This window comes from Passer domesticus, chromosome 3, assembly GCF_036417665.1.
Source record: "Passer domesticus isolate bPasDom1 chromosome 3, bPasDom1.hap1, whole genome shotgun sequence".
Classification (NCBI taxonomy): domain Eukaryota; kingdom Metazoa; phylum Chordata; class Aves; order Passeriformes; family Passeridae; genus Passer; species Passer domesticus.
In genome coordinates, this window is record NC_087476.1 from 10,197,506 (window position 1) to 10,218,736 (window position 21,231).

The window sequence follows — 21,231 nt, forward strand, 5'->3', positions numbered from 1 at the left end:
TTTCATGTTTCTGGTGGAGTTCCCATGTAGGCAGCACCGAGTGGATGCTCCTGTCCCACCTCCTCCACAGCAGGTTCTTGTTGCTCTCCCCAGGTCAAGGTCTCTTCTTCTCTTTGGTGGTCTCTTCTCTGGGCGATCTGGTGAAATTCTCATGGGGGAGAAGGAGTGAAAAAGCCTTCTGAATCAAACAGTTACCTTGATGTTTACCAAGTTCATTTAAAGAGAGTGCTAAAAACTGTTGGGTGAAGGGTGGCAGGACTGTCCTCTACAGTCTCAACAGAGTAAAGGAATGGGTTTTGTGTAGGCCTCTAGATTTATTTAAAAATATTTTAAATTTCAATGAGAGAGAGGAAGTGTAACTTCAGAAAGAGTCTACTAAAACACAGTTTTGTTTTTAAACAGAAATTGTGTTAAAATTTCATTGCTAACACTGCAATGAAAAATGAACTAAAATGTGATGGCATGTTGTATCTAGAGCCTGTAGAAGAAGATGATAATTTTCTGTTGATGTGTTAAAGGGGAAGAAATAATGAATGCTTATGCCATTCTACCTACTTAACAGCAGTATGTGAGGAACTCTTTTACCTAAAGACAGCTAGGTGTGTAATATCTGTGCATAATTTGGGGGCCCTGTGGAATGATGTGCTGTTTATTGGAAGTTTGAAACCATTGTCCAAGCCCCTGCCATGTGCAGGGACACTTTGTCTTAGACCAGGTTGCTCAGAGCCCTGTCCAGCCTGGCCTTGAGCAGCTCCAGGGATGAGGCAGTGATGTAATCAAACAGAACCAGAAAAAAACCCTTGTGAGTGTTAAGCACCATGTTCCACAGGCCTCTTTTTGACTTAGGAATTATTCTCTATGATACGGTATGAATAAAAATAGAAAAAGGGTTGAGGGGTTTTTTTATGTTCTGAATTTGTGTTTAAAAAAGTATTAAAATGTTTATTTCTGGAACCTATGAGTTAGGTTAATGCTGGTATTGAATTAGAGAAAATAAAACTCCTTGGTGTACAGATACCAGTTTTTCCTTTGAGGAAAGGGCGTGTCTTTATACATGGGAGATCCAGCTGGGTGTCATTCTGGATGTTGTCTTCTGTTGTTGTAATGGTAGGGCTGAGTTGGTGTTGAAGAAAACTCAGGGCAGCACCAGCATCTCCAAGTCTTTCTCCAGTTTGTAAATGATCTGTGAAACACAAATTTGTGATATGGGGCAGGATCTTGTGGGCTGTTGTCTTTGGTGGAACAAAGGACTGTATTTTTTCTCTTGCTGCTAGTTAGCAAAAAATAATGTTAACTTAAATTTTAAAGAAAGAGGCCGGTGAACAAAATTAATGCTTATTGTGCTAAAATGTATTTACAGTTTCATAAAACTTCAGTTTCTTATAATGGTCTTGGAAGTGCTTAGAGGAAAAAAGGAGTTAGCTGTGCTCTTACCCTGATTCTTGGATTGTCTTTTCTCAGAGACAGGGAAGGAGGGGTGGTCATGGTTTTGGACTTCACTGAATTGTGAAAAATAAGCATTTATTGTTAGGTCTTTTTATTGTGTTTTCTTGCAACCAGAAAAACACAAATAAAACCACCACCACTGAAAGTTAAAACCGACAAAAAAACCTGAACAACAAACCCCTAACAACCCACCCAAAAACCACCACAACCAAAAAAAAGATGCCTCTTTCTGTCTTGGCTGTTGCTAGCTAGCAGTGATTTGGGTAGTGTTTATGGTAAATATAGTTTGTGAAGCTTTACCTGCGTATTTGTTTAGGGATCATTAGATCAAAACTACATATTGAGACAGAAGTACCTAAATTAATAATGGTTTGTAATTGAAAATAAAGTACATGACCTCAGCATGAACAGTGGCCTAGCTAGGTAAGATAATCAGCTCTCTCACCAATCTGTAGAAAAAAATATATTTTCAGAAACTGTAATACTCAAACTCAGAAGTGTTCAAGGTTGGAGTTTCTGATTTTGCTTTTTAAGTAATTGCTGTTCTACTGTTATATTTTCTGTGTGCATGCACAAACATTTGATTATCCCTTGGAGCTAATAAAAGTTGTGCATAAAATATGAATCTGTTTTTTTAAAATACTAATTTGAAGAAAAATAGCTTTTTTAAGGATAGGTTAAAATCAACTTTCAGTTTTTAAAAATCTAAAATCAATGTAGTTGTCAGCATTACTGGAATAAGGCCAGTGTGTTGATGTGCCTACCCCATTATTCAGTCTGAAACTAAATTTGCTCTTCAGTATCTCTTTGAAATTGTTGGGAAGTGATTGCAGACTCCATCTTAACTAAAATATTGTTGTTCTTGAGGGAATATTTCTTTGAGCTGTGAAATTTCTTTGTCAAAAGCACAGAGACAATCTCAGAAGTTAATAGCTTAGAATGATTGAGGCAATAACTATAGTTTGGGAGTAAAATTTTGAGAATGGAGTATCTATTTTCCAATAGATAGCCGCTTTTCAAATCCTAACAAAGAGTAGTTTGTGCCAGAATGTTGAAAGCACCAGATTGTTTCTTTGCCTAGTATTTGAGCATCTATTGAAAAGTGTTAGTTATGTGTTATCAGGTGTGTGGAGAAACTCCAGTTGGGTTTATTGGCTGGTGTAAACAGATGGATTTACCAGTGAAAGATTAATTTTTCCTTTGAACTTGAATAACTTTGCCTGCTGGATGTCACGATTTGGAGAGAAGAAAAGGGAAAGAAGCAGAATTTCCTTATTTTACTTGTTTTTCCAAACTTTTCCTGGCTTTGAAAAGTCCTTATGGGAACCATTTTCTCAGAAAAGAAAGTGCATTGTGTATCTGCCATGAGGTGGTTTGTTGCAGCAGGAACTCTTACTTTAGTAAAATGTCTTTCATATCTACAACAATTAAAAAAAACCCGCAGAACACCAACCTGTGGAGAAGGAAAAATGTGATTTCCTGGAAGAAAACATGAGGAGTTGTGATAATGCACTCAGTTACTAGATTTTAAAAGCAACACAATGCTAGTAGGTTTTGTGCCCTGCCTTGTGAGCTTTTCTGCTGCCAGGTGTACTCAGTAACAGTGTGCAACGCTTTTTTCAACCTTTCTAAAGTATTTTATATGCCCAAATCTTTAATTTCACCTTTTTTTTCTGAATTCTTTGCAAATGTACTATTGGCTACCGTTCCTATAGTGAGCAATATCTGTACAGATAATTGGAGATTAAACTGTTTAAGTCTCTTGGAATTTCTTGCATATGATATTAGCAGGGTACATTAAATTGGTCACTAACTATATCTGTTAATGAAATCCAGACTCATGTTCAGACTAAATTGGAAAGCACATATTTTGTGTGTTTTCAATATTGGGAAATCTTTAGGAGTACTGAAAACTCTGAACTTTTGTGAAGGTATTTGACTAATGGATTTTTCTTTTGGTTTTCCCTCTGCAGGTTCGATCTGTGGATGAGATGAATCATGAGTTTCAAGCTCTTGCCCTAGAATCTCGGGGAATGGGAGAGGTAATTACTGAGGGCTGAAAATGGAGTTGGTGGTTTGGAAATGTTGGTACAGTTTAAGAAATCTAAATAACACAAGTCATTTCTGTCTTGGGTGAAGAGAAATGAGTTACATTAAAAGAATGTAGGGATTGTTATTTACTCGTTCTGCTGTTAGATGAGTGATAGTTGTAGGGAAGGGAAAGGGTAAGTTTTTGTAAGAGTGTACAATTCTGTGAAAGGAGGCATGTTTTCAGTCTCACTGTATCTAAGCTAGTGGAACTTGCTTCTCCTGAGAAGCCAAGGAGACTGGGATTTGGAAAAAAAGGTTTGGCTCCAGAAAAATGAACTGGCATACCCAGCAGAATGTGTGGTAATTTACTATTTTTCCACTGGTAATTACTCCTTAAAAGATTTTAACTAGGCTGAAGAGTGCTGTTATGTAATTTAGCTGGAGGGAAGAAGAACTATTTCTTTTGACTGATTTGATTTGTTTGGGTTTTTTTAAGTCGCTGTACTTTAAGGTTGGGGGAAGGAGTTTAAGAACATGAAGGATGACTTGGCTCCTTCAAAAGCAGTTCTCTGAACTGTTTAAAAGGTAATTGACAAGTATTAGGGTTATTTGCCCTGACAGGAACCTGGTAAAGAAATTAATGTTGAACTAAGATTTCAAATCTGGATCCTTTTGTCTTGCTGGGTATTTACCTAATTCAGTTGATGGTTGAACCAGTGACAATATTGCAGCCTAACCTTCTTAAAATGATGGTAGCAGTCTTTATGGAAACCATAACTACTGATGAAAAATAAGTGCTGTGTTCTAGTTGCTGAATGTTTCTGTGCTGACACATGGCCATTCCTACTTGACTTTTTATTTTAATGAAGCATTCGAGCAATCACTTGGCTTTTCAGCAATTTTTGCTCCATCCAGGGTTGTCTTTGAACCATTTCCCATTTGAAAAAAATAATAGATGGAGCCTTGTTCTTTAGAAAGCTGAGTAGCCACACTGCTCCCCTCCCAGTTCTTGAAACTCCTTTTGAAAAGCAAAAGTGTTAGTGAATATCTGTGATAGACCAGCAGTGTGATAGAGTGGATGGGTAAAATTCATAGTGGTATTTGGTCTTTGACACCCACAAAGTACTGTAAAAAGATGGAAAGCAGTGAAAGCAAAGGATGGCACAAATGCCTGGGAATTAAATTACAGTGTAGATGACTGTTCATACCAATCTTCATTTTAGGTTATCTCAGATGAAGGGATGCATTTCTGCATGATTAGGATTCTGTTGGTTTGTTTTCATGGCATTCAGTGGATCTATCAAGATGTTTTAAAAAAAACCACCCACAAAGAGTCAGAGTTTTGATACAGTACTGCAGCAGCAGAAATTGATACTATATCGTGACCCTGCACTCACCAGGTTATTTTGTCTTTCATTTCAATGGTGTTTTCCAGGTATCTTGAGGTAATACAGGTTCACATAGCTAGGTTGACTTACTCAGTAATTTTCTTGATGTATTGCACAACAGTAAAGTAGTTCTGGGATACATTCCATGGCTGTTTTAATCTTCCTTTTGCTTATAGCCTTCTAGAATATTAAAGGAAACATCCTTATAAAGTAAGCTAGAAATGGTAGAGGCTCCTACATGCTATCCTCCATATGCTTTGAAAAGTATGAAAGGGAGGTCAAGTGAACTGTTTCTAACTATTGGGAAATAATGTTCCTTATTTTCTCTGCCTGGATTTTTTTCTGAACTGAAATTAATTTACTTTTAGTAATTCTAATCCTTGCTGATACTTTTCTTCACGACTGGGTATCAATACTTGGCATTAGGAGGCTGTTAGATAGGTCTGTGTTGCAGACATATTTCTCTAAATGTGTTTTGCAATTTTAGCTTGGTTAAATTGTTACGTTGGTTATTCACAGATGATGCTTCTGGCTCCAGCTCCCAAAATCTATGGTGATTTGTAAGGTCTCTTCAGTATTCCGAAGAAATAAGAACACATGGTGCTGTTTCTCTCTAGGCATCTATTTGCTATATCAGGGCAAGCCAGAATGGGCTGCAGGATTTTAGTGTGACCCACTACAGCCACAGAAAACTTAGTGCCAAACAGAACAGAAAACTAAATCTTTGTATGATGTCTCTTAGCTTAACTTACAGGGTTGAAGCACTCAGAGTTCATTTTAGGAACAAAGTATTCATTTCTAGTGTCAAAACTTCTTTCAGAGAAATTCAGCTGAAGTCTTTGAGCTCTGTAGGAATAACTTCTGATCTTAAAAGATTAATTTAAAAAAATAATTTAAAAATCCTTCATTCAAGAGACAGCAATGGAGACTGTGCGGTTTCATATCAGAGAGCTGATGAGGCAGTGTTAGCATAACTGGTTGTTATTATTTGTGTGTAGTAAAGGGCTTTGTTTGTATGGCAGACACCTAACAGGGATCCGTGGTGGTACTGAAAAGGACATTTAGTGAACTTTTGGGAGAGTTTAATAAGAAATATCACAACCTTCTCCATTATTTTTACTTATAATTGGATGTATCTTTGTAAAGTTTGTGTTTTATTGAACTACATGCAGAAAATGTTGAGGAAAACATATGCTATCAAAGAGTAAAGCTCAATGATTTTAACTTTATGTATTGAATTTGAGATGATTTCTAGATGAAGTCTTTTTTGGTAGAACTAATCAGAACAAATCAGACACATTATTTTTCCTGTCTGTTTTTTTTCTGAAAAGTACTTCTTTTATTTTAATTCCACAATTAAAAGAATTGACAACTGATAGGGGTGTTTGGCTATCCAAGAGCTAATACATTAATTTAAAAAGAGCGTAGTGTATGTCATACCCATCTGTCAAAATAAATAATAAATCTAAATCAGTGGCTCTCAGGGAGTTGCAGTATTGTTAACTTTGTAAAATTGCATTTATTTAAGTATTTGAGGGACTTTGTTGTATAGAAATTTTATGAAACTCATTTCAGTAAATGTGTTTAATCTTAAGTAGTTTAAATTTAGCCTCTCAGTATGGATCAAGCATTATGTTTTGTGTTAAAGGTACTTTATAGTCTTATATAGTATATATATATATAGTACCAAAGTACATAAAGACTGAAAGCAGTTGAATTTATCTGTTTGAAATTTGAGAATAAGTAGTTAAAAAAAACCAGCAAACCTCAAAAAAAACCCCAAAACAAACATTAAAAGTCCCACACTAACAACAACAGCAGCAAAATCTCCCCCAAAACAACTTGTACTTTTGCAGTGAGGATTATTGCTTCTTTCTACCAGGGAAAATCTTCCCTCTCATACAAATCATATGAATGAGTTTTGATATCAGAATTAGTATTGCAGTGTCTTCTGCTCTAAATTTGCTTATTGTTCTTAACACTGAGTCATCTGAACATACATGTCTGATAGTAGAATTTACTAATTTCAGGCTAAACGTACTTCAGGTAATGCTCATTTTTATGGCACTTGAGATATTATTAGATCTGTTCTATTCTGACAGGGTTGTGTTAGGTGGTGACAGCTTCACTTAGATGTTTCCAAGCTCTCAGCTGGACACATATTTGAAATTGGCTTAGACAGCATTTAAAATAAAATATAATTCCCAAAAGCAAGGTTTTGTAGATAACATTAAATGCTTGCTTTCTGTTCTACCATTCTCCTACAAAATTAAAATTTAGTATTGCAAACCTGTTACAAATAGAAAGCTAGAAGTGATGTGTGTATTCCATAGGCAGATCTGGATTTTGTAATCTTCTTGTTTTAGTTGAAATGCAGTTGTAAGATTCCATTAATCTGTTTATCTGCCTTTGGGTGGCTGACTTCAGCCCTCAAATTTGAGGTAAACTTAATATCCTGCTGCTTGCAAATTATGTTTGGTTGACACCTGGTGGTGATTCTACAATGCATTTGAGAGTGGGCTTCTCTGTCAGGGCAGATCACAGCAGTACAGCACCTCTTGCAAGCACAATATTCTACTGTAGTTTTGTTGAGCTTTGGCTGTTTATCATCCTCCCACCTGAATCCTTCTCTGTTAATGAATTTGTGTAAGGAACCCAGGGATTTGACGTTTACCTGTCAAGCACCTTCATTTCTGGGAAGAGCTCTGGGCAGCACAGAAGAACAGCAATCCTTAATTTGTCCAGAGGAGTTCTTGTCTCCTCTGTTGCCCTGTTAATACTGGGGCCTGCAAGTGGCAATCTTACCCACCTCCTCTTGAGGCTGTTTTCACAAGCACTTTCAGTGTCACACTAAGAAATATCTATATTACATACTGACTCCTGGTAGTAGTTTCCTCAAAGCTCATACTAACCAGCTGTGAAGTTCAGAAGAGTTTTTTAGTCGCTTAAATTACAGGAGAAGCAAATTTCCAGAATGTACTCATTTATTGCAGACATCAGATTACGTTTGTTTTTTTTAATTTCACAAAATTTAAAATTCTAAATACAACATTAAATTATGCAGAATCCGATGGATTATGCAGCTTTCTTCCCTGCATTTTGCAAGTTGTTTTCACTTTACTTTCTGTTGATGGTACCTTGTAAAGTTCCTGTTCTGTCTAAGAATACAGTTTTTTAGTTACATATAGGAAAAATATGACATGTGGGGTTTGGCAGTTGTAGTGTTACTGATAGGAAAAGGTACAGGAATAAACTAGTAAAATCAAAGCAAAAAGGATGCTAGTATTTGAGGAATTCTTGTTTGTGTGGTGCTTCCGTCATGTCACACTAAGTCTTTCTGTTGTTGAAGACAGTACAAGTGATACTGATCTAACATGACACCTTCTGTTTTACAAGTAGGAATGAAAAAAAACCATGCATCTAAATAACAGTGTTGGTATGTGGAGCTTGGCATAGGAATGTCAGAGATTTTTAGCAGCCCTATGGTCTAAAGGAGCTGACTTGCTACCATATGTATTAGTCACTTTCTAAAATTTGGAACATGGTGCATTTCCAAGTGAAGAGAATATCACCTGCTGCTCTTTCTGTATTAGTTAACAGCCAGACTTTTGAGTCTTTAGCAGGAAGGCACTGTTAGTTAAAGCTTCTGAGAAGATTGTCTTGACTTAACACAGGGATTCATTTGATTTGCCTTTTTCACAGCTGCTTCTATATTCTGTATTTCTTCCTCATAGCTTCAGAATCTCAATACTGTTGGGGTTATTTTAGCAATTCCTTTTTTACAAAAAAAGAGGCAGAGCAAGTTTTTACAAGGGAAGATAGTGGTAGAATGAGGGAAAGTGGTTTTAAATTAAAAGAGGAGAGATTTTTTTATTAGATACAAGGAAGAAATTCTTGCCTGTGTGGGTGGTGAGGCACTGGAACAGGCTGCACAGAGAAGCTGTGGCTGCCCTGTCCATGGAAGTGTTGAAGACCAGCTCAGATGAGGCCCTGAGTAACCTGCTCTAGTAAGTGGCAATCCTGCCCGTGGCAGGGAAGTTAGAATTGGATGATCTTTAAGATCCCTTCCAACCCAAACCATTCTGTGATTCCATCATGTAAAACTAATTACTTGCATATCCTCTTAATAGCCTCCTGCTATTTCTGTCCATCTATACGCATATTTAAATAAAACCATCTTCTTTTTAAACAGCTTTTACCTGCCAAAAAGTTTTGGGAACCTGATGATTCAGCAAAAGATGGACAAAAAGGGATATTCCTTGGTGACGAGTGGAGAGAGACTGCATGGGGAACTCCTCGTAAGTGATTGTTGTGTATGTACTGAAAAATCAGTCATGATTACTGAATGTTAATCAAAGCATTTGTAACTGAATATTAAATTTTATTTTCCTTTCATTTTAGTTGTGAAAATGTAAACTGCATGGTGATTGTATTTCAATAACACTTTCTGAAACTGTGATTTAGAATGTTTTATATCATTTTTGTCTTAATATTGTACTTGTAATGAAATGCACAAACAAAGTTGTATTTATAAAACTATAGTTTTATTTATTTGTTTGTTTTTAACAGACCATTCTATGTCCCAGCCTATTATGGTACAGAGAAAGCCTGGACAGGGTTTTCATGGAAACAGTGAAGTAAATGCTGTGTTGTCTCCACGATCAGAAAGTGGTGGCCTTGGAGTGAGCATGGTAGAATATGTGTTAAGTTCTTCTCCAGCTGATAAATTGGATTCCCGGTTTAGGAAAGGAGCTTTTGTAAGTAATGCAGTGTGTTAAGCTTGCCTGGTTACCTGCTATGGTCTTCGTTTCATGATTATATTTTCAATTCTCATTGCTTTTAATTTTTAACTCTTTAGAAAGAAGTAGTTGCTATCTGTCTGTCTTCCTTGGTTGGAGGGGGCAGAAGAGGGAAGTGGTTTGGGAATCTTATCTAAATAGCTGTCTTAAAGTGCTTTCCTAAAAACTATTTAAAGGTAGGAAAAAGATTGCAAATAGCTTAATTTAAAATGTGTGATGAGCTTTATTCTAGATCTTCTATGTTTTTATGCGGGTTTGTTTTGTGACTGGATGTTTTAATTGTATAATATAAACTTTTCTCTAATTCAAAGTGTTACTGCTTTAACAGCACCGCTATAGTTAAGGTTGAGTTAGCTCTTCCATTATAAATCTTGGCATTCCTTTTCACATTTTGGCAGTTATTAATTGCATGTGGTTGAAACTTGATGATCAAGTGACCCACCAAATGCAATTTCATTGACAACAAACTGTTTGTGTTGTTTACGTGCTCTGTAGTGTAGAATTAGGTCACCTTGTGGTGCTCCTATTGTGTTCTGTTCAATATTCAGAATCAAACAGATTCTTTTTCCTCAGGGCACTAGAGATGCTGAAACAGATGGACCTGAGAAAGGAGATCAGAAAGGCAAAGCTTCTCCATTTGAGGAGGACAAAAACAGAGATCTTAAACAAGGAGATGATGAGGATGTTACTAAAATAAATGGCAGAGGTTTGCCAAATGGAATGGATGCCGATTGCAAAGATTTTAAGTAAGCTTTTAACTGTTTCTCAAGAAGACAAGCATGTCTCTTAAGGGCATTATTACAATTCTGGTTTGTGTGTCAGCTTTAAACATTACCCAGCTTCAGACTGATTCTTCCCCTCTCAAGTCCTCCCTTTCCCACCGTGCCACATGTTTCTTAGGATGTCATTAATGTGTGTGTCACTTCTCATGAGACAAATTCATCCTACCATAGTAACTATTAAAAGTAAATGGGTACCTTCTGAATGTGGTGCAGTAAAGAGGGATGAAAACTTTAACCCTTTTAATGTCAAACTAAATTTCTTTCTCTCTCTGCTTCTTTTTAATGCTCTTTTGCATCTGAGTGTTGTAGAGAGTAAGTCCTACAGAATTTTAACTTTCCTTCTGATTTTGCTAGTGGATACCACAGCCTAACACAACTAATCATTTCCCCATAAGTCTTTATAGAAGCCATATCTTTAACTAAGGTGGAGCAATGTATTTTTCTATTCATATAATTAAATGTCACCCATGGAATGGTGTTGTAGTTTGGGGTTTCTTTTTGTAGGGAAAAATAGATTGGACCAAGCTCAAGCTTTTGAACAGTGAACTCGTATATGACAGCATAGCCAGTCTGGGTTTTTTTCTAACACTAAACTGCATTTTAAATTGGGTATTTTTTAGGGCTGATCCTTCTTTCTTGAATGACTGTGATGCATTTGTAAGTGTCATACAGAAGAATTAAAAAGATAGAGAACTAGAGTGCTGCTCATAAATTTGTATTAATGTGATGAACATGACCAGATAGTTGTGGTTTCATTAGTTCATTACTGAACATTAAAATGCATGTTTGAATCCCATACGTAAGTATTTCCTACCCTTAAAAATGTATTTACCTGAGGCTAAAGAAGGATTCTTGAGGTCTGTTTTTTAAGATGTATCATTGAAAATAATAAAATACCAAGCATACCAGAGAGCTCACATTGGCTCCTTTCAGTTGTGTGCTGCAATATACACAATAAACAAAGATACCTTTTTTGTTACCCATAGGAAATACAGAATAACTTCGGTCCTGCTTTTCTTTACCAGTATCTATTTCAATTTTGAAATAGGTGTTTGTGAAGTACCTTCTGTATTATTTAAAGAGAGAAGTTATTGAAAAATACACAAATGCAAAAAAGCATCCAAAGCCAGTAAACCTCTCAAAAAAAAATAAGGCCATCTAAATGAAATGGGCCATATAAAGTGGTGGTATAGAACCCTCCAAATTGAGGTTTATAATTGAAGTATTGACACAACTTTAACTATAGCAACAGAACAGCACCAATGTAAGGAGCAACCTGTATTAGCTAACCATAGGTATTAACAAAGAACTTCATCCTGTCCTCCTCATTGTATTTTTATTGTACTTGTAGCATTTTTAAACTAAGTATGTACTGAAATAACTGCCTTTTTTCCTTTTGTTCTTCACTTTGTTGATGCTGTATTTCACTTGGGAAAAATAGGGAATATTAAATGGCTTTAAACTCAAGTTTTCAGCCAGACATGGTTGATTGCTAGGATAGCCAGCATGTTATAGACAATCCTCATGAGGTTGCTTTTTACATTAAAAAAAATCTTGTCAAAAACCTCATCCTTTCTTTGACATATTTTGTCCAGAGTAATCAATCATACGGTGTTGCTGCAATAAACTCCCTAAAAGGCTGGTTTCTAGCTGTACAGACTTCAGTGTTACCAGCTGTTACATCAGTGCTGGTAGATTTCTTTGTGTTACTCATGGGCTTTAGTGAGGAACAGATACTTTGGCTCTGGAGAGGAAGCAGAACAGGTAGAACTGAGGCTGTGTCTCTGACCTAGCATTAGCAGTACAGCAAACTGGTCTGGCACTGTACTGCTGGAATAAACATGGGTTCTTCCTGCAAGATGGCATTTGGTATTTGAGCCCAGTTTTCACAAGTAAATCAAACTAATATTGAAGTTCTGCATTTCCCGAGAAACCATATAGAGTCATAAAGTTCTGCCAGTGTAGTAATGTTAGTGGATTTTCTCACACAACTCTTTACTAGTAGTTAGATTTTTGCCAGTAAAAATTGATAGTCTATGACAATATGGCTCCCACAGAAGGTGGGATACCACTCCAAATTAAGGTATCCTAAATTGAACCAAATAATGCTGGGAATCTCTTTAGGATGTTACTTTGTTGACATCTCACCTCATCGGTTCGCCTGTCAGTGTTTATAAAAAGTCCCCTGTAGACTGCCAGTCAGATGAGAGCAATTCAGCTTTTATATATGATACTGTATCTTTGATATGGTATATTCTATTCAGGGTTATATTAGGAACACTTTTTCCCACCAATCATCAGTGTAGTATAGTCTATTAAATGAGTGTTATAGGAAATGAAATGTTTTAGTAGCATGCTAAATGAAGTGGTTATTAGTTAATTTTACTCAAGGTAAAAATATATTGCTTGCTTTTCAGATGTGAAAAATGCTTACTGTATTGTATGTTTGTCTTTTCCAATTGAAATTTTGCTGTGTCTTTCTGTTCTTTGGCATGAAATGCCCTTAGCCATTTTTTTTAAGTTTCTCTGCAGTACATTTCACGTCACTACCAAAATACAATAAAGAGACATCCCAAAATTTGCAGGTGACCACAATTCGCTCCATTTGACTCAAAACAACCTCACATATCAGTTTGTTTTTCTCACAAGTGATTTGAAGAGCTCTGTAGTCAGTCTTAAGCTTACAAAACAACAAATAAAATTATGCTTTGGAGTTAAATGCATCCTTTATCTTGAACCATCAGTGCATGCTGGTTGAAAATGATAAGTGATAAAATTAGTCTGTCACTTCCCTTTGTAAAGTCTCTTGAGTTCAGAGCTGCTTTGAAAGTAGAAATACTGTATTCTGTCCATGGACAGCTTTATTTAAGACTGAAGAGTCTCTCTTAAATTTCTTCTGAACAGTCGTACCCCTGGAAGTCGACAAGCCTCCCCAACAGAAGTAGCTGAACGCCTGGGCCCCAATCCCAGCACCACAGAAGGATTAGGTCCACTTCCCAATCCTACAGCCCACAAGCCTCTGGTAGAAGAATTTTCAAACCCAGAAAACCAGAATCTAGATGCCATGGAACAAGTTGGTCTTGATTCTCTACAGTTTGACTATCCTGGCAATCAGGTACAAATGGACTCTTCAGGAGCTACTGTAGGACTTTTTGACTACAATTCTCAGCAGCAGGTTAGTAATGGACTGTGGAAAATTGATCCTTTAAGTTGTTGATTATCCTCTTGATAATCAGTCATTTCAACATGCAGTGCATTGATAATCAGTCATTTCAACATGCAGTGCATTGAATATTATTTTGTCTGTGACTTAGTCAAGGGCAAATAACTGTATAATTAATCTAGAAGAATATTGTTGCATAATTTTCTAGTTTAGTAACTTGCTATTACAGAGGCTTGGTTTGACATATTGTTTTTCCATAAGCAAATCCAAGTATATTATAGCCCTGACTTTTGAAAACTGAAATGCATTTTTTTTCCCCCCAATAGCTTTTCCAGAGGACTAATGCTCTGACTGTTCAGCAGTTGACAGCAGCCCAGCAGCAGCAATATGCACTGGCTGCAGCTCAGCAGCCACACATAGGTGAGCTTTCTGTACAATGCAGCAAGTGTCCCTGGCAAAAGTGGGTGTGTTGCTTTGATAGACTCCTTTCAGTTTACCCAGTCTTCTCATTCAAATAGATACTGATCACTTGGCTTGCTGCAATGGTTCTCATGAAAACTGCTCAGAATGACTGCCTATGACTACTGTTCTTAGTGGAGGTTCTCTGCTGTAAATTTTCCCCTTTGGACAGTTGTATACAAAGAAATAAAACTTACATTTGCTTCTATAGCATAGTAGTTGAATGTTGATGGGAGTAAAAGGTTAATGCTTACTGCAATAAGCAGTAATAGAAACACTAGCTTTATATACTAAAAGCCAGTATGCAATTCTAAGATTCTCTTGCAGTGTAGTATTTTTAGTAATCCAGTTAAAAACCATTGTAGAACACAATTTTGAAATCATACTGTTGTGTTGATTAAGTTTTAATTTTTCCTTGTTAATGTCACTATTTAAACAGCTCTTTCTTCTTGCAGGTACCCTAATGAGCTAGTTCTTTAGCAGACATTTTTTCAGTGCTTTTAGTTCTGTGAGTTAGTTAAATACATCAAGTTCTTCATGTGCTGCAACTCAACAAGGAGCCTTCATTTCAATGACAATTTTGTGTTCTGCTGTGGGGAAGCTGTTGGTGTTTGGGGGGGGAGGTTGGAACACACATGGAAGCAATTCCTTGTTTAAGGCAGGGAGATAATGAGAGTTTAAAGATTTCTACCTTCTCCAGTTCCACTGGGCTGTTGAGGTGTGTGCACAAATGTTTCCTCTGTGAGAAAAAACAGATTCTCAGGATTAGAAGGGCAGGAAGAAGTAGGAAGCATCTGCAGTGCCTTGTGTCCATGCTCTCCTGCAAATAAGTTTTCTCACCAGCTTGTTGCTTAGGTAGGTTGTGAGGTCTGCTCAGACTGGGATCAGCAGCCTGTAGCTGGGATTGAAAAGTGGCAGGTCTTCACAAATACAGGCTGAGAGCTGGAAGCATGGCAGATTGAGATGTTTGCGTGAGGTCACAGGTCCTGTCTTTGGCTTCTAAACTTCAGAGAAGCCTCTACTTTGTATGAAGTGCTGAGTAGTCAGCTGAAATTTTTCTCTTAAAATGCAGCCTCTTCTCATGTATATATTAATAGACATTTATCAAGAAATATTTGGAAGGAGGGACATAGTTTGACATGCCTTGCTTGCTGTAAAAGTTCCTGACTCAGTGTTGGATAAAGTACATGAACGCAACTGACTGGGGAAACTCTGGCCAGTGATGCTTTGTTTGCTGGAGTTTCTGCAGTTGTCTCCTTGCATTACAATTCCTATATCAAATTAGGATTCTTGGGAAGTAAGATTAGCATCTTATATCTGGCTGTTTAAAAGCTAGGTATCTGACTTAAACTATCTGGTTAAATTTTTTCCTAATTGTCAATGAAGAGAGGTTTTGTCTCTAGCAGGTGGTTTATTTCATCTGGCTGATTCACTTCACGCACTGGATGACTTGTCTGCTACAGATTTCCTTGCAAGATTAGTTTAACTTTCAGATAGTTAAAGTTGGGTAAGATAAATTCCACTTTGAATAATCCCTTCTGTGTAAGAATGGATAGACACGTATGAGATAAATCTCCTTGGAGTCTTTAGGTCCAACAAAACAAAGCTGTTAGGCCTTGGGATTAGTGAGAAAGGACTGATGAGAAGACATAGAAGTGTTGATTTCTGTAATTACGTACCTGGTCTTCAGAGCTTCCAAAGTACAAGCAGTTCTGATTATAACAGATAGGCTGTGTGATTTGGGTGGTGTGAATATGATGATGCTTGCTAAGAATGTTGGCTGTAATGAAGCTCTGTTTGTTACTGCAGCAGGCGTATTCTCCGCAGGCTTGGCCCCAGCTGCTTTTGTGCCAAACCCATACATTATCAGCGCTGCTCCTCCAGGGACTGACCCGTACACCGCAGCTGGATTAGCTGCAGCAGCTACCCTAGCAGGTACTGAACACTGGGGAGTGTCTGTCTTGATACTTCAACCGAACAAAAAGAGGAAAAAGAAGTGAAATCTGTCCGCTTTATTCTCTGCAAATGTAGTTCTAGGCAGGAGAGACTTCTAAAAAAAGGAATACTGCCATTTTGAAAATTCTTGCTATGATAGAAAGTATTTCAGTTTGTTACATATAGATTCCAAGTTTCTCTTGCCACTGGACTTTCATATACAAAATTTAGGGCTTTTTTTCTGTTCTAAAAGTGTTTATCCTTAATAAGGTGAATCTGACTTTGACAGTATGTATTATTTTCAAAAGATGTGACAGCTAGCCTTTCCTTGTGTATTTTTGCTAAGTGCATTAATTTTCTAATTCCAGCTTTTCTCATTTCCAATGGAGACTAAAGATGGTCTCCAGCGTGCTAAAAGGTCCAGACAACAGAGAAATACAGGAAAATCTCTTAAAAAGTTACTAGATATCACTGTGAAACAACATAACTGAGTATTCAAGTCCCAGCTAGTGCTCAGACTTGAGCATAGCATTTTAAAAAAAAAAACAAAAAAAAACTCCTGTGTTTCCACAAGGTGTTTCACAGGGAAGACAGTAGAGAAAACTAAAAGACAGGTATATATAATGCTTTATATGTACAATCCCATGTATGGAGAGATTATTCTTCTACAGGTTCTTCATTTATAGGCTGGAAGAGTTAAGTGTGCCCACTTGGAAGAGCATCATGTATATGCAGGAGAGGCACAGGCAATAGTGTTTATAAGCAAGGGCATCATACAAGAATGGAGGAATCACAGATGATCAAAGTCACAGTACATCACTATCAGGAGGATAAATTTTCTTCATACTGTGATGTTCTGAAATGATCTTTTCTTCCAACCATGAAAACTGATTTTGAATGCACAGACTCTGAATGCTTTAAGGTTGTTCTTTGTCACCCGAGTCTCGCAAGGGTATTCATTTTTTCATAGAGAAGATATGACTTGGTGCGAATGTTAAAAATTAATCCATTTGTATTCATGTGTCATTTTAGCTAACATGGGAATTCTTTCTTTTTAATACTGATTTCTGTTCTGAAACTGAGAAGATGGGTCAATGAGGGATGCTACAAACAGTATTTTAAACAGCTGCACTAGATGGAATAATCATGTTTTCTGGTTTTAGGTCCTGCTGTGGTTCCACCTCAGTATTATGGTGTTCCATGGGGGGTGTATCCAGCCAATTTATTCCAGCAGCAAGCTGCAGCAGCAAATACCACAGCAAATCAGCAAGCAGCTTCCCAGGCACAGCAGGGACAGCAACCGGTACGTTCAGCATGAAAAGCAGAGGTGCCTCACCTTAACATTCCAGTGTGCAAGAGTCAGCTGCTGGAAAATTTTACATAATTCAGATGTTGCATTTTACTGTACAATAAATGAATGTTAAAAACTCTCAATTTCCTTACTCATTGTCATTGTCTCACACCGTGTTAAAGTTATTTTACAGTTTTGTTTCTTAAGACAATAAGCATTAAAAATGGTTCTTTTCTTCCAGTAGCTGTGCTATTATGTGTGTAGGTGATGCTTCCTGTGTAGTAAATTAATGTTAAGGTTAATCTAGAAAACTAGCATAAGGGGATGAAAAGATACATTCTGGCAATTTTAGGAGAGTATTGTTTCTTTTAAGCTTGGGAAAAAACTGATCTGTGTTTTCATAAATTAGCTGGAACACTGAATGTTACACATTTTTCTGTCCCTTCGAAAAGTAGGGAAATAAAGGTGTTACCAGTAGTTTTGTTTCTTCACAGGAAGGAAGGATTGCCCAGCTTATTTTTCTGTGATATTAATTGTATTGCAGCATCACCATGTGCCATATGGTGTTTTTGCCTTGGTGAAGCAAGAATGAGCAATTGTTACAAGAACCTGTTGAAAATTCAGTTTCTTTAAATATTTCTTGAAAAGTGCTAATTTTCTATTGTTACTTTGGATACATTTTTAAACTATTGTATGAGTTTTCAGTATAAATGAATGGCAATTTTGACAAAGGAAAACCACAAATTTTACAATGATTTTACACTTGAATGAATGTAAGCATTTCAAAATTTTTACCAGCAATATGGTTCATTTCAGTGCCATTTTTAGAAATGTAATAGGAGATGTCTGAGGTACCATGTAGTTCCAGGGATTTCATCACTGTTTTTATGTTCAGGTGGATATTTCTTTCTACTGATTGTTTTTATCAGTGACCTGCATTGGTAACTGAATGTATATTGTCTCTGCAGTTTCTTTTTGTTTTCTCTATAAATTAATATTATAGAGAATTTATATATATGCAAACAACATACACAATTCTTTGTGGGAATATATTGCGAGTTGTATTTCTCCCTTATTTTGGACCTGAAAAAGTTGACTTTAACCAAGAGGGATAGAGTAGCTGCAAGAATTTAGATTGCTTTTCAGTCAGATTCCCGGAGATTCGCTGTCAGAACATAATAAAATGCGCCTGCATTGCATGGTGATGGAGTGTTATGTGAATGTTTAAAACTTAGTGGGCGCATTATTTACAGCACTGTTGGCAGTGGAATGTTAATTATTTAGACAGGTTACTACAAGTGCTGAAATACTCAGATTTACATCATTCAATTGCCTGGAAGTAATGTCAACAAATGTGTTTATCAAGGAAGGTCAGGTGTTCAGTTAATAAATAATGTAGGTCATAAAATGTATCACTCTTAGATTTTCTTCCTTCCTTTATACGCATTACCAGTGATGGAACATACCTGAGTCCCAATGTCCAAGGCAGGGCAGATATTTTATGGTCACGTTGGTCAACAAAATGGTATATACCTTTTATTATTTGTATATTCTGGAAACCAATGAGGTGCAGGATTCCCAGAATGAAAATCAGGGCTGAGAGGCATCAGATACTAAAAGCAACTGTTCTAGATCTTTGTTAGCACATAATAGATTGGATTCCTTACCTTTTAAGGAAGGGGTGTTGTGTTGGCCTTTTCCAGGTCCTGCGAGCTGGAGCAACTCAGCGCCCGCTCACTCCCAACCAGGGGCAGCAAGGGCAGCAGGCAGAGTCACTTGCAGCAGCTGCAGCAGCAAATCCAGCTTTGGCTTTTGGTCAGGGTCTTGCTACAGGCATGCCAGGTATGTATGTTATCAGTGGATTAAGATACAGAAAGTAAGAATATTGGTGTTATTAGGTAACAGATTAACAAAGTCCTGTTGCATTTACGATAAGCTGCTTAGAATTGAGTTTTTTAGTTTTATGTTATTCAGTTGGTTTAAAATACTGGCACAGTATTTTTAGAGCACAAGAAACTCCTCTAGCATTTGTTGTTTGGAGCATTTTCTCTGTATTGGCTGTTACAAACGTATGCACAAGAAATACAGATTTTTGCAAGGTAATTTCATATATAGTGAAGCAACTACATGCTGTCTTTAAAAGTCACTTGTTCTCTGGTTCCTCTGCAACAGGAAGTATTAAGTTTTGCTAGAATAACTTTTATTTGGGACATAATATCTAAAATTCAGAATCCAAAATGAAGACATTTTTAAAAAAATTAATTCTTTATCATATCTGAAGATCACAAAATGTGTGGAAGCACTCCAGATGTTGGAGCCTCAGATTCTTTTAGTGTGCATGGCTTCTGACTTCCTGAGGAGTGGTTCATGTGTTGTGGAGTGGTTAGCTTGAAGTTCAACGTCTAAGTGTTTGGTACAGTTACCTGAGCAATTTCAGAGTACTTGGCCGTTCTTCAGTGTGGAAGTATAGACTTTACCTTGTAAGTTAGATAATGTTCCATTAGAACATTATCTATGTTCCAAGTAGATAATGTATCCATTCCTTTGACCTGTACAAGTTCTCTCCTTGGTTGACACCACTGTGAGATGCCCTGCAGTCTGGAGCCAGAGTTGCTGGCTGCGTGCTCTTGGCCTGCGTTGTGCACTTGGCCTCCTGTGGGCACATTTGAGATTCTAGCTGCAGAACAGACTGACTGTGGTGTTTTTCCCGTCTGTTTTCTTTTATAACTATAATTTCTATTTCTTCTCATGCAGTAGTTATCTTCAGCATTTAGCATCTTTCTCCTAAAATTGAGGACTCAGCAGAGTGCAGTCCTGGCACCTGCCAAGTGGTACTTCTGCACCTCACCGAAGCAGTGGATAAGGCCTACAAACAATGAGGCATGTGAGAGATGCTATAACCATCTTTGCACAAGCCTCAAAGGCTTAGCTATAACTTTTTCTTTTCTTTTTTTTTTGAGAGGGTGTGGTGTACGTTTGTTTATGGTTACTTATTAGTTCTTACTTTAGATCTGGAGTAGTAGCTGTCTTAAGAGTAGTTCTTAAAACCTGTAACCTCCCACCTCAGTGGGTGATTGAAAGTAAAACTGAGTGGTCAGATACATAACCTCAGTAGTGCAAAAGCCTGTCCTTTGAAGAAGGTACTTGAAGACTTTTTTTTCCTCTTCCACAAGACCCAAAAGGTTTTTTGTGAGGGCAGGAGCCTTTCTATTCAAGTAGTCTGGGAAAAAAACCGCCCATGTATAAAGCATTAAAATCAACAAGTCCTGTCCGTTGGCATAGCACTTTTTGGTTTTATTACCTAGAGGAATTTGAAATGTGACATTGCAGTGGGTAGTATGAAATGGAAGTCAAATTTCTTTGTGGCAGATATACAGTATAGGGAAAGGTACAGTGGTTATGGAAAGTATAAATGGGTTACTGGCTGGATAGTAAGTTCTGAATTTGTTTTATTAGGGGATGTGCAGAGATAAGGCTGAGCATGTCTTCATCAGTACAAGCAAAGGTTATAGGGGTTCAGGTTTTAGACAAAGAGAGCTGGGGAGGGGAGAGGATGGCATTTTTCAAAGGAGCAGATAATTGAATTGGCAGTAAGGAGTGTTACATCTGTTAAATTGTGAAGAGAGAAGTGCCAAACTGGCATATATTTGGATGTCATCACTAAGGGAAGTTACACTACTGGATGGATAAGGGCAGTACTAAGGATGAGCTGCATGAACCACGAGAACAGATTTCATTTCCTCTCATTCTTTAGATACATTCAAGGTTTGCGTAATAAGAATCAGAAAGTTTTTCAGAGTGTGGTTTCTGGAGACATTTAGAAATAATTTCAGCAAAACACCATAATTATAAACAAGATTGTTTACTTTCACATTCCCTGCTGAGACGGAGACAGTAAGTATAGATGGAGCAATTAAACTCTAAAATAGACGGTGTG

The 21,231-nt window shown here is 37.1% G+C and overlaps 1 protein-coding gene across 16 annotated transcripts in view; it reads left to right on the plus strand.

Moving 5' to 3' along the window:
- The window catches only part of PUM2 (pumilio RNA binding family member 2), a 70,342-nt gene that overhangs the window by 22,937 nt on the left and 26,174 nt on the right, over positions 1 to 21,231 (plus strand). For 12 of the 16 annotated variants that reach the window (XM_064411815.1, XM_064411818.1, XM_064411828.1 and 9 more), the window contains 9 exons: positions 3,420 to 3,488; positions 9,058 to 9,163; positions 9,435 to 9,622; positions 10,238 to 10,410; positions 13,351 to 13,621; positions 13,936 to 14,029; positions 15,878 to 16,003; positions 17,167 to 17,306; positions 18,998 to 19,136. In XM_064411815.1, the coding sequence (XP_064267885.1) occupies positions 3,420 to 3,488; positions 9,058 to 9,163; positions 9,435 to 9,622; positions 10,238 to 10,410; positions 13,351 to 13,621; positions 13,936 to 14,029; positions 15,878 to 16,003; positions 17,167 to 17,306; positions 18,998 to 19,136 (1,306 nt within the window). The remainder of the gene's footprint in view (positions 1 to 3,419; positions 3,489 to 9,057; positions 9,164 to 9,434; positions 9,623 to 10,237; positions 10,411 to 13,350; positions 13,622 to 13,935; positions 14,030 to 15,877; positions 16,004 to 17,166; positions 17,307 to 18,997; positions 19,137 to 21,231) is intronic. The other 4 variants (XM_064411817.1, XM_064411819.1, XM_064411821.1 and 1 more) reach the window with 2 other exon arrangements.